The 13,040-nt window shown below is 42.7% G+C and overlaps 1 protein-coding gene across 1 annotated transcript in view; it reads left to right on the top strand.

Annotated features, from left to right (window-relative positions):
• Window positions 1-13,040, top strand: part of LOC136883287 (uncharacterized) — a 97,045-nt gene that overhangs the window by 48,593 nt on the left and 35,412 nt on the right. The window contains exon 3 of the mRNA XM_067155522.2: window positions 10,048-10,108. Within this exon, the coding sequence (XP_067011623.1) occupies window positions 10,048-10,108 (61 nt within the window). The remainder of the gene's footprint in view (window positions 1-10,047; window positions 10,109-13,040) is intronic.

Below are 13,040 nucleotides of genomic sequence, written 5' to 3'. Positions count from 1 at the left end.
TGCGTCTATTCTTTGACGTTCAGCCTTTTCTTGTCCAGCGCTACTGGGAAGACCATAGTTTTTGGTATACGTAGGATGTCCTTGTTCTTAACGTTATGTCTCTAGTCTTAACACTTTCGACATTGGCCATTGGCCTTCTCCCAGGGAACAAGCGTCTTTAATTTCATGGCTGCAGTGATCTTATCTTCGATCCTAGGTAGATGAAACTAGGAACAAGATTCATTGTTTCTCTCTCGTTATGCTAAGAAGTGATCGCTTCAGTTGCAATGATTTTTGTTGATTTATTTGAATTGAACATTAGTCCTGTCTTGGAACTTACTTCTCTCACCTTCATTAGGAGGAGATACTTTAGCTCTTTTCCATCTTCTGCCATCGGGGTGATTCTTTCTTTCAAGTTTTCATTCCTCTCCTGAAGGGAGGTGGGCCACCTAGAAGGTAACGCCTTCTCTCTGGCCAGGAGATTCAGGCGGGTTAGAGCTCGAGTGAGGGATTTATGAGTTGGGTAAGAGATGTGTGGAAATAAGGAGATGGGAGGGGTTTTGCGTATTGGCTAATTGTATTTGTTCTTTTTTTATTTTAGTCTGTATTTTTTCATTATTGTTATTCAAAGTACATAGTTTGGGATATGTACAAGTTAAGTTTTATCAAGATGTCGTACATAATACATATTTGGTTTTTAGTGTCTGTTTACATTATTTATATACAAGGTTTCCCATAACAATTGTTTTTGCGGATCATTTATTGTCTTCTTCTTATTTTTGTGAGGGCGTTTTGTCACAGATCACAGTTAAGCATCACCTTACGGCGGGGGGGGGGGGGGGGGGAGCGGCAAAGATGTAGAGAAGTTTGAATAAAGTGTGGGGAAGGGGGATGCGGATTACGTAGAAGTTGGTTAAGTGAGGGGTGGTCTCAGTTGAGGGCTCGAGGGGAGGCACGTTGGAAATGAATTAGGGCATAGAAGACAAGTTAAGGTAAGGGGAATATATCATACAAGTCGGAAGTATGAAAACGTAATGGGAGCCGGGGGGCATGGCGTTCAATGGAGAGCAGTGGGCTATGGCTGCCCAGGTGGTGAGACCACAGGAAATAGATTTTTCTGTAGGTGAGAAGGAGAAGGGAAGAGTTAATACCCTACCGACTGCCGGCTAGGCGACGAACCAGTCGGTGACGGGTGACAGTCTTGATTTGTAGGTTATGGAAATACGGATGGAAAGTTAGGTGTTGGTCGAAGAGGATGCCAAGGCATTTCAGGGTGGGTTCGGCGCGTATTGGGGTATTTCGGATTTGGATCCGCATAAGATGTTTTAAATTTATTCATACAACATGTTTATGTACAGTTCAACGTTACTACCAGCTACCACTAGAGCCCTCCACGGATGCGGATACCCGCGAATAATTTTGCTGATAATTTCTAAATAATGATGTTTATTTATTTTCACTTAGGTATACACTTGCTTATAATTAAGAGACCCTTGACATCGGTTTGCGAGAACGGTGATATACAGAGCCTTGAGATCATAAAGCCGTAAATCTGACCTAAGCCTAACTGGGTTCTGCCCGCAACTAGTGGAAGAAAGGAATAGAGATCAATACGTCAGTACTTGTCGCTAGAGAAAATCCCTTATAAACCTGTGACTATAGGAGTTCTGGTGCCATGTATCCGGCCTGTTGTATTGCGTTAAGAGATCTATCCGTTTCAATATATTGGGTGTAATATACTGTAGGTAAATATTTACAGTATCCGCGGATAACCATTTGAGGATACGGATAACCATTCGCGGATGCAGGTGCGAATGAAGGAAGTACGGATGCGGATCGGATGTTATTTTGTATATCCGCGCAGGGCTCTAACTATCACTTGTTGCTCTACATATATTTAAACGATGTTGAAGCTCTTGTTTCGTGTTTGTTTACAGTCCAGGCGTTATGGGCTCAACAGTTTCAGTGATCTGAAAGAATGAAAATCCACAGCCTGTTTCCAGTCATTCGACCGGATCAAGAATGGAATGAATGAAGTCCCCATCTAACGGCGAGGACAGAAATTGTGCCGATTGCCGAAGCCTGTTTCACTCCTCTGCTTCAGTGATATATGGTGTCAAAATGAGCCAGATTTCGAGCTTTTCTTCTATACACAACGTCCTAATTAAACCTTCATGCAAAAGTCTAAAAGGATCAAAACTGCAGATCGATGAGGCTTGGTAATAGGACCGTCTCTTTCTATCTTACAGCCATGACAAGTTTCATTCAGGAATATGGTAACATCTCTTCAGAAGTGAGTTGGGACACCGTCCTGCTGGAATGCAGGACAGCGAAGTTTTTCACCATGTCGAAGAACGAGTGTCCTGCCACTCTAGTATCCATTAAAAAAATGGATCGATCGCACCATGTTCATGCAATCCTGATTAGACAGTTTTGGTGTGCCCCTCGTATACTAAAAGGTATGCACATTATATTTCCATGCTGTTTCCACGCATGCTTCACTTATGTCTCGACAATGATACAGTATGTTGACAATGAAATTGTAGAGAGATCGTCTATACTGGATAGTTCTCATGGCTGTTATTTTTGTTCAGCTCTACTGTAATGGTGGTCACGTAATGAGAATGAGTCTACTGTATATTTAATAGGTCTCGTAACCGCAGAAAATAAATTTATTCTTTAAATACAAGATGTTCCAAAACAGGTGGTAAGGAATCGGGGGTTAGATATCTCTGATCGTACACCATCATGTCTGAATATCCATCCAACCAACGCATTCCGAAACAAGTGATGTACTCAGAATTAACTGATGGCAAAAAAACAACAGCATTAGTGGCCCCCAAAAGTCTTCAAGACTTAATAAAACAAAACATTAAAGCCTGTAACATTCCTCTGAACAACTTGGAAGATCTTGATCATGAACGCACTGTTTGGAGGAAAGCTACCTACAGTGCAGGTGAACAATTTGAAAATCTCCGCCGTCAAAATGAAGAAAGAAGACGAGCTAGAAGGAAGCTCCGGCAGTGTTCAAACAAAGGGATCTCTTCCAGCCGAGAAAACCTCTGCCCGCACTGTGGAACAATATGCTGTTCAACGATTGGCCTTTTTAGTCATCTGAAGAGACAACCTTAGTAGTGCATTGCATAGGAAGACACTCATACTCGTGTACGATTGATCGCCCGACGACGACTAAAGTTAGTGTTGGCTACTGAGTATCCGGCTGCAAAACATGTCTTCACGGATGGTACTATGATCGGAGAAAATGTGCTATGCTCTTTCGTCTCGACATCAGCACGAAGATCTTGATTCCTACTCTCTATAGGGTATATACTGCGAAGCTTTTCGCCCTCTTAGAAGCTCTGCAGTTTGCACTGGGTGACGAAAGAAACCACTTTCTCGAGTGTACCGACTCGTTAAGTTCTCTACAATCTATTGACCCTGCTTCTCGTAAAACCCACTGGTACATCAGATTCGTGGCCTTCTTGCCAGGTTCTGTGATACTGGCACCAGAATAAGTTTCGCAAGGCTTCCAAAGCACGTCGGGATTGCAGGAAATGAACCTGCGGATGAAGTTGCAAAGGAAGCGGTACTTTTACCTCCTAGACCTGTGAATGTACTCGCTAGTTCTCAGCTACGTTGAAACAACTTGGCGTCCTGGGAATCGGAGTGGCCAGCTATCCGAACTCCCAACAAGCTGAGAGCAATTAAGAAGACAACTACCGTGTGGTGATTTTTTTTCCGGCCTTGGCGGAGAGAGGCCGTGTTTTTGTGTAGTGTGAGGTTAGGTCATGGAAGTTCTACACACTCTTACCTCCTGAAGGGGGAAGACCCCGCAGTGCGTTCTTGTGGTGCTGACTTCACCGTGGCCCACATCCTCACAGCGTACGCCGATCTCTCCGGCCTAAGACGGAGCCTCAGTCTGCAGCAGACAACCGAACTCTTAATAGCCGACCCCCCTCTGGGTGGGGTCGGTAGAATAGCACCCACAGTATCCCCTGCCTGTCGTAAGAGGCGACTAATAGGGGCCCCAGGGGCTCTCAGCTTGGGAGCGTGGGTTTGCGACCATGGGGCCCTTAGCTGAGTCCTGGCATTGCTTCCACTTACTTGTGCCAGGCTCCTCACTTTCATCTATCCTATCCGACCTCCCTTGGTCAACTCTTGTTCTTTTCCGACCCCTACGGTATTAGAGCACTCGAGGCCTATGGAGTCTTTCATTTTCACGCCCTTCGTGGCTCCTGTCATTTTTTGGCCGATATCTTCATTTTTCGAAGTGTCGGATCTCTTCCATTTTTCGGTCTGATTAGTGTTATATAGAGGATGGTTGCCTAGTTGTACTTCCCCTTAAAACAATAATCACGACCACCACCTGACGCGACTACTGCTGATCTCGTCATTCGCTTTATATGTTAGAGCGGATTAATCAAGGGTATCCACATTTCAAGTGTTCTGTTGATGCTTTTTTTATTTTTCGGCTTAATACAATATTTTTTGTTTTATTTTGTAATTAATTTTCAAATTGCTCTGTTGAATGAGTTGTTTTGTTTTATTTTAAATCTATTTTTCACTTAATTTGCCATAGAGGATGATTACCTAGTTATACTTCCTCTTAAAACAAAAATCACCACCATCACCACAAGTGAATCGAATCACACAGCAACGTTCTTATGGCACACGAGTCAGCAGATTCGCAGTGAAACAAAACACGAATCGTTATCGGAATACAGGACATTGGCGGAAAGCCGGGCTTTCGCTGCGAGCGAGACGCAAAGAGCCTTGGCTCATTTAAAGAATCGTATGGTTGCGTATTTATAGCGGACTCTCTGTCTCGGCTCATTTGAAGATAATACACTTAGTTCTTGAAAATAAACATGAAATAATTCCTGATATGCATTACCGTGCGTGCAGCCTGTTGTTCGAGTAGACGAAGTTTCTGAGACGGAAGATCAAATGATCATAAATATGTCTCTCGGTCATGGCCATCCATCAATGGCTGCTAATTTCACATGGCAACCAGCCATAAGACATAGCCTGCACGGTTGCTAGGTAACATTGTCTGACCATGTCCGGCTCCATGGCTAAGTGGTTAGCGTGCTGGCCTTTGGTCACAGGGGTCCTGGGTTCGATTCCCGGCAGGGCCGCGAGTTTTAACCTTAATTGGTTAATTTCGCTGGCACGGGGGCTGGGTGTATATGTCGTCTTCATCATCGTTTCATCCTCATCACGAAACGCAGGTCGCCTAAGAGTGTCAAGTCAAAAGTCCTGCATCTGGCGAGCCGAACTTGTCCTCGGACACTCCCGGCACTAAAAGCCATACGCCATTTCATTTTTTCGTTGTGTAACCATCAATCCATACCTCATATCATAGCCTGCACGGTTGCTAGGTAACATTGTCTGGCCATCCATCTATACCTCACATCACAGCCTGCACGGTTGCTAGGTAACATTGTCTGGCCATCCATTCATACCTCACATCATAGCCTGCACGGTTGCTAGGTAACATTGTCTGGCCATCCATTCATACCTCACATCACAGCCTACACATTTGCTAGGTAACATTGTCTGGCCATCAATCCATACCTCACATCACAGCCTGCACAGTTGCTAGGTAACATTGTCTGACCAACAATCCAGACCTCACATCACAGCCTACACATTTGCTAGGTAACATTGTCTGACCATCCATCCATGCCTTACATCATAGTCTACACGGTTGCTAGGTAACATTGTCTGACCATCCATCCATACCTTACATCATAGTCTACACGGATGCTAGGTAACATTGTCTGACCATCCATCCATACCTCACATCACAGCCTACACATTTGCTAGGTAACATTGTCTGACCATCCATCCATACCTTACATCATAGTCTACACGGTTGCTAGGTAACATTGTCTGACCATCCATCCATACCTCACATCACAGCCTACACATTTGCTAGGTAACATTGTCTGACCATCCATCCATACCTTACATCATAGTCTACACGGTTGCTAGGTAACATTGTCTGACCATCCATCCATACCTTACATCATAGTCTACACGGATGCTAGGTAACATTGTCTGACCATCCATCCATACCTTACATCATAGTCTACACGGTTGCTAGGTAACATTGTCTGGCCATCCATTCATACCTCACATCATAGCCTGCACGGTTGCTAGGTAACATTGTCTGGCCATCCATTCATACCTCACATCACAGCCTGCACGGTTGCTAGGTAATATTGTCTGGCCATCAATCCATATTTCTCGTCACAGTCTGCACAGTTGCTAGGTAACATTGTCTGACCATCAATCCATACCTCACATCACAGCCTACACATTTGCTAGGTAACATTGTCTGGCCATCAATCCATACCTCACATCACAGCCTGCACAGTTGCTAGGTAACATTGTCTGACCAACAATCCAGACCTCACATCACAGCCTACACATTTGCTAGGTAACATTGTCTGACCATCCATCCATACCTTACATCATAGTCTACACGGTTGCTAGGTAACATTGTCTGACCATCCATCCATACCTTACATCATAGTCTACACGGTTGCTAGGTAACATTGTCTGACCATCCATCCATACCTTACATCATAGTCTACACGGTTGCTAGGTAACATTGTCTGACCATCAATCCATACCTCACATCACAGCCTACACATTTGCTAGGTAACATTGTCTGGCCATCCATCCATGCCTCACATCACAGCCTTCACGGATGCTGGGGTTATACTAACTTCCTTAACGCAAATGTTCAGATAAATCCCAGCCATAAGACATATTTATGTCAAATAGTGAATTTACTCTACACGAATGGCACTCGAATCGGGTTTTTGTTCTCATTTTATTTGAATCAAGGAATTACTATCTTTTGAAAGTTCAGTTTTGTGGCATTGTGTTGCTGACACCTGTTGTCTTATCAGACACCCCAGCAATAATCGTGATATGGGTACGCCGGATGATTAATGGGAATGTTTCCAGTCAAGGATATGTACATTTATGTCACTGCTTGGAATGAGTTTCGACTGCTAACTCGTGCGTCATGCGAACGTCGGTATTGAAAACCGGGCAGTGAAAAAGATGCCTAGGTATTACCGCTACCCCCGTGGCACTACAGCCTTCATGAGCCTTGGTTGACCAAGCGACCACTGCACGTCTCAAAGACCAGCATATTACGATGTGAAGCGTGGTCAGCGTAACGAAATTTATTTTTGGCTTTTTAGACTGACGTCGCTGTCTTACCTTAGTTGTTCTCGCGTAGGATGAAGGAAATTGGAACCAACCCTCAGATAAATATAAACTTCCCTGACCTGACCGGGAATTGAAATCGGAGATTTGAGGTGAGAGGCAGGTACGCTACTCCTAGAACACGGTATCTGGCTCAAAAAAGTTTTGTTTGTTACGACTTCGCACGGTAGACGGTACCTCATACATGTTTACAGAATGACTGCAGGCCAAGCCAGTGTCTGAAGAATGGAACCCGATTTCCCAGAAACTTCCTCAGTGAACATAATTCGGCTTATCCGTAGACATTCGATCATTTCCGAGTAAATGACGGTCGAAGATGACATCAGTTGACCTCCCGAGGCTGAGTGGACCCAGTTCCAGCCCCCGCATCACTTTTCAAATTTCGTGGCAGAGCCGGAAACCGAACCCGGGCCTCTGGGGCTGGCAAATAATCACACGAACCACTATGTCACAGAGGCGGATATTATTATTAACCGAGCTCGATAGCTGAAGTCGCTTAAGTGCAGCCAGTATGCAGTATTCGGGAGATAGTAGGTTCGAACCCCACTGTCGGCAGCCCTGAAAGTGGTTTTCCGTGGTTTCCCATTTTCACACCAGACAAATGCTGCGGCTGTACCTTAATTAAGACCACGGCCCCTTCCTTCCCACTCCTAGCCCTTCCCTGTCCCATCGTCGCCATAAGACCTATCTGTGTCGGTGTGACGTAAAACAACCAGCAAAAAAGCGTTATTATTATTATTATTATTATTATTATTATTATTATTATTATTGTTGTTGTTGTTGTTGTTGTTGTTACGGAGTTACCCGTGGACCAGCAGAGGTGAAAGAAGGTGCCGGGGTGAATGTGTCTAACTACAATGTCCAGAACAAAATTTAAAATTCAAACTGAAGGTTATATTTAAAAAACAACAACAAAACTTTAACAACCTTTCACTTAGTGAGATAACAATGACAGTTCAGCTACAAGATTTAGGAAAAATCCAAGATTTCGGAACTTTAATACACTTGGGCTACCAGCCCCTAGTTTTACCATTTGTGTGAGCTCTTAATTCGAATTTACAAATGTACACATTTACACAAGGGCAGAAATCCCTCAATACACGGAGCGCTTGCTCCTAACTCACAATATCAAGCCTCCCAGAGGCATTCATTAATCTTAATTTGAAAAAGAGCTAACAGGCTCTCAGTTGTCCAAGCCTATTCAAGGCAGCATTAAATTACAAATTCTGGCCTCTGAAGGCAAAACTTACAATAGGAAAAATGATTATACAGGGGTATTTGGTACCCAAACTATTGGCCCGTTGTGGAAAGAAACGGGTTAAGTACAGTAAATGGCCCGAAACACAAACTGAATGGAGGCGAGTACTTGCACTCCTAAATATGCATCCTTAAAACCTAAAGGGCACTAGGCCGATGAAACAGGGGCTATTCCCAAACTAAGGAGGTGACTCGTATACGAAAGAAAATTTTAAAGACATTACGGAAAGGAAGAAAACCAGTTACAAAACGTAGTCACCTCAAACCAGTATGAAGGGGAGCTCGAGAGGGTACCTCACTCTCTATCCCCGATTTTCAGTTAAAGTTTTATGAAGTTATTTCAAAAGCCGGCAGAAGTTACATTTACAGAAAAGTAGGTTACATAGTTAAGGTTTCGGACCTCTCCCTCGGGTGAAACTGCAGAGCTAGCAAGAAATAAAAATGTTAATTGGCCATTACCTTGCTGAAGAACTGCTGCCTGATGAAAGAGGCGCCTCCCGCCTCCTGCTTGACACACACACTAAGTTAGATGATGATCAAATGGCCAAGAGCCGTGAAAATCCGCAGTTTATAACCCCTCGGGGAATGTTCGAGACCTTTCATGAATAAACCAGCCACACTCTCTCACTTTATTGGAGAATTTAAAAGTGGAGTAAGAAGCCTGTGATATGCGGAAAATTAATTACAGAAATTCATGATTGGCTAAATTCAAAACTGGCGGGAAGAAAAAATAAATATTGCCAACCAATAAATGAATGAACGAAATTTAGTAAAAAAGCTTATGAATACAAAATTTCTTCAAATCAAGGTTCTTCAACTTCGCACCAGGGTGCATGATCATAGTTTATTAGCAGTGGCATCTGTTGAAGAAAGTCCAAACTTCTGATAAAGGGCAAACAAAACAAGTAGAAATTCACACAGTACTGGAAACTTCACAATAACAAAATTACATCAAATTTTAGTGGTGCCATCTTCAGAGTAAATTTATAAGTTGGTCCAGTTTCAAGTTCACTATTCCTCCAGTAGAGTTCTATTAGGCGCTAGATTTAAATGTGCGGCGTAGAGGTGTACCTCCCGGTACAATTATTATTATTATTATTATTATTATTATTATTATTATTATTATTATTATTATTATTATTATTATTATTATTATTATTATTACCTCCCTGCCGAGGGGGTTCTGCAGAATCCCTGCTTCTAAATATTACTCTGTCCGGCTCCTTCGCTGAACGATCAACGTACTCGCCTTCGTTTCAGAGGGCCCCGGGTTCGATCCCCGGCCGGGTCGGAGATTTTTACCTTAAATAGTTTTCCCTTGTCTCGGGAACTGGGTGTTTATACTGTCCCCAATATTCGTGAAACCCAGACACAACACTATGCCGTCACCCTCGTTGGAGGGTCTGCCATACAAGGACTCCACGAGGCGAGCCGAACTTGTCCTCCATAACGATAAAATAATGAAAAAATGATGTCCACTATTACTTCAGCAGTGCAATGTCACTATGTTCCCGTGTCGTAGGAGCAGGTATGTGTTACAAAGAAATTCTCCTTTTGTTCCAGGTATTTGGAGTTCTCAACCTTGTGGCAGTGTTCGTTACTATCGAGACGGATAGTACCAGAGGTAAGTAGAAAATACAACGAAACCACTTCCCCCTTTGCGAAAATAAAATGGTCAATAATATATCTCTCTGTAATGGGCAGCCATTAACAGCTGCTAATTTCAGATGACCACCAGCCATAAGACGTAGTCTGCACGGTTGCTAGGTAACATTGTCTGGCCATCCATCCATACCTTACATCACAGCCTGCACGGTTTCTAGGTAACATTGTCTGACCATCCATCCATACCTTACATCACAGCCTGCACGGTTGCTAGGTAACATTGTCTGACCATCCATCCATACCTTACATCACAGCCTGCTCAGTTGCTAGGTAACATTGTCTGGCGATCCATCCACACCTTACATCACAGCTTGCGCGGTTACTAGGGATACACTTCCGTAACCCAAATTTGCATATGACCTTCAGTCATAAGACATATTATTTTATGTCAGAACTAACGGTCGGCGCGGATTGCTTGAGAATAGTAACTGATTATAACTGATCTGATGGTGTGGGTGGTAGAATGCTTCCACTTGTGCCAAGTTCCTCGCTTTCATCTTTCCTACCCGACGTCATTTGGCCAACTCTTGTCGTTGTGTGACAGACAGCTGGAGTGCAGCTGTATTCCCCCCTTGGCGCCCACGCAACTCCCTTCTCTTATATAAAGGAATAATGAGTATAGATACGAGTAGGATCGATTATGAAAACAGTAATTGCAGACCACATAACTCTGTTAACCACAGCTTTGTCCGACTTCATAGAACTGGGAAATCCATTACAAAGTAAATTGATAACCACTTTTTAAGGTGGTGTGATTAAAAAAATCTTGAAATTGAAACTTTTGATGTTACGTAGTTTAGAACTTGTGATTAATTGTGGCCACCATGTAAATGAAGATTTTATGTAGCTCATTGTTTTTAAAATGAACTACGTATTTGCCAACAGTGTGTTGATGCTTCCATAAATAACTGTACGTAAACATATGCACGTTTTTATCCTAAAAGCAATCATCCTTTATTTCTGCTCTTCACATTTTGCGACATTGATATTTTCCCAACAATACATCGAGCACTGAAACTGTTTACTGCCTCGCCAGTAACCACTGCAACACCAGAACGCCCTTTTTCAACCCTGAAATATTTGCAGAATGTGTCTTAATTAAATAATTTTGTTATTTTGAAAGTATTAATTTAATGTTTCTAATTTCACGATATGCACCCAACATTATTTTATAGAAATTCTCAAATTTTAATATTTAGTATTCCCCTCCCCGAAAATAATTTCTGCGTACGCCCCTGGCAGTTCAATTTACGGAGGCTTGCCCCAATTAAGCTTGGACGATTTTGACGTACCGTTTGTCCTGGGCGAATCCTTTTCTCAAGACCCGGTTGTGCACGATGTACTAGCCACGGGCACGGACTATTGCAATACATCTCTATTTCCATTGTAGAAGACTTCAAAGAAGTACAAGAAGAATAATATTGTACCATGCCTCCTTTCACACTTCCCAAAGACCCTCAATAGTGGCGGAACGTCTAGAAGAAAGCCCTCTTTTCAGGAGACCAAAGGCACAGAAATCCACCGGCGAGGCATCCGGGATTTGACAGGGATGTCACTTAAATGGTATCAGTCAATCAAATCACTATGAATCAATCACTACTGATCTGCATTTAGGGCAGTCGCCCAGGTGGCAGGTTCCCTATCTGTTGTTTTCCTAGCCTTTCCTTAAATGATTGCAAAGAAATTTGAAGTTTATTGAACATCTCCCTTGGTAAGTTATTCCAATTCCTAACTCCCCTTCCTATAAACGATTTGCCCCAATTTGTCCTCTTGAATTCCAACTTTATCTTCATATTGTGATTTTTCCTACTTTTAAAGACGCCCCTCAAACTTATTCGTCTACTGATGTCATTCCACGCCATCTCTCCACGGACAGCCCCCCGGAACATACCACTTAATCGAGAAGCCCTTATCCTTTCTCCCAAGTCTTCCCAGCCCAAACTTTGCAACAATTTTGTAATGCTACTCTTTTGTCGGAAACCACCCAGAACAACTCGATCTGCTTTTCTTTGGATTTTTTTTTCCAGTTCTTGAATAAAGTAATCCTGGTGAGTGTCCCATACACTGGAATCATACTCTATTTGGGGTCTTACCTGAGACCTATATGCCCTCTCCTTTACATCCTTACTACAGCCCTTAAATACCCTCATAACCATGTGCAAGAGATCTGTACCCTTTATTTACAATCCCATTTATGTGATTACCCCAATAAAGATCTTTCCTTATATTAACACATAGGTACTTACAATGATCCCCAAAAGGAACTTTCACCCCATCAACGCAGTAATTAAAACTGAGAGGACTTTTCCTATTTGTGAAACTCACAACCTGACTTTTAACCCCCTTTATCATCATACCATTGCCCACTGTCCATCTCACAACATTATCGAGATAATTTTGCAGTTCCTCACAATCTTGTAACTTATTACTCTGTACAGAATAACATCATCTGCAAAAAGCCTTATCTCTGATTCGACTTCTTTACACATATCACTGATATATATAAGAAAAATTAAAGGTCAAATAATATTTTCTTGAGGAATTCCTCTCGTAATTATTACAGGGACAGATAAAGCTTCGCCTACTCTAATTCTCTGAGTTCTGTTTCCTGGAAACATAGCCACCCATTCAGTCACTCTTTTGTCAAGTCCAACTGCACTCATTTTTGCCAGTAGTCTCCCATGATCTTCTCTATCAAATGCTTTAGATAGGTCAATCGCGATACAGTCCATTTGACCTCCTGAATCCCGGATATCTGCTATAACTTGCTGGAATCCTACAAGTTGAGCTTCAGGGGAATAACCTCTCCTAAACCCAAACTGCCTTCTGTCAAACCAGTTATTAATTTTGCAAACATGTATAATATAATCAGAAAGAATGCTTTCCCAAAG

The sequence above is a fragment of the Anabrus simplex genome, chromosome 11, assembly GCF_040414725.1.
Source record: "Anabrus simplex isolate iqAnaSimp1 chromosome 11, ASM4041472v1, whole genome shotgun sequence".
NCBI lineage: Eukaryota > Metazoa > Arthropoda > Insecta > Orthoptera > Tettigoniidae > Anabrus > Anabrus simplex.
The sequence above is the reverse complement of the archived record's forward strand: the minus strand, read 5'-3'. Positions and strand labels throughout refer to the sequence as shown.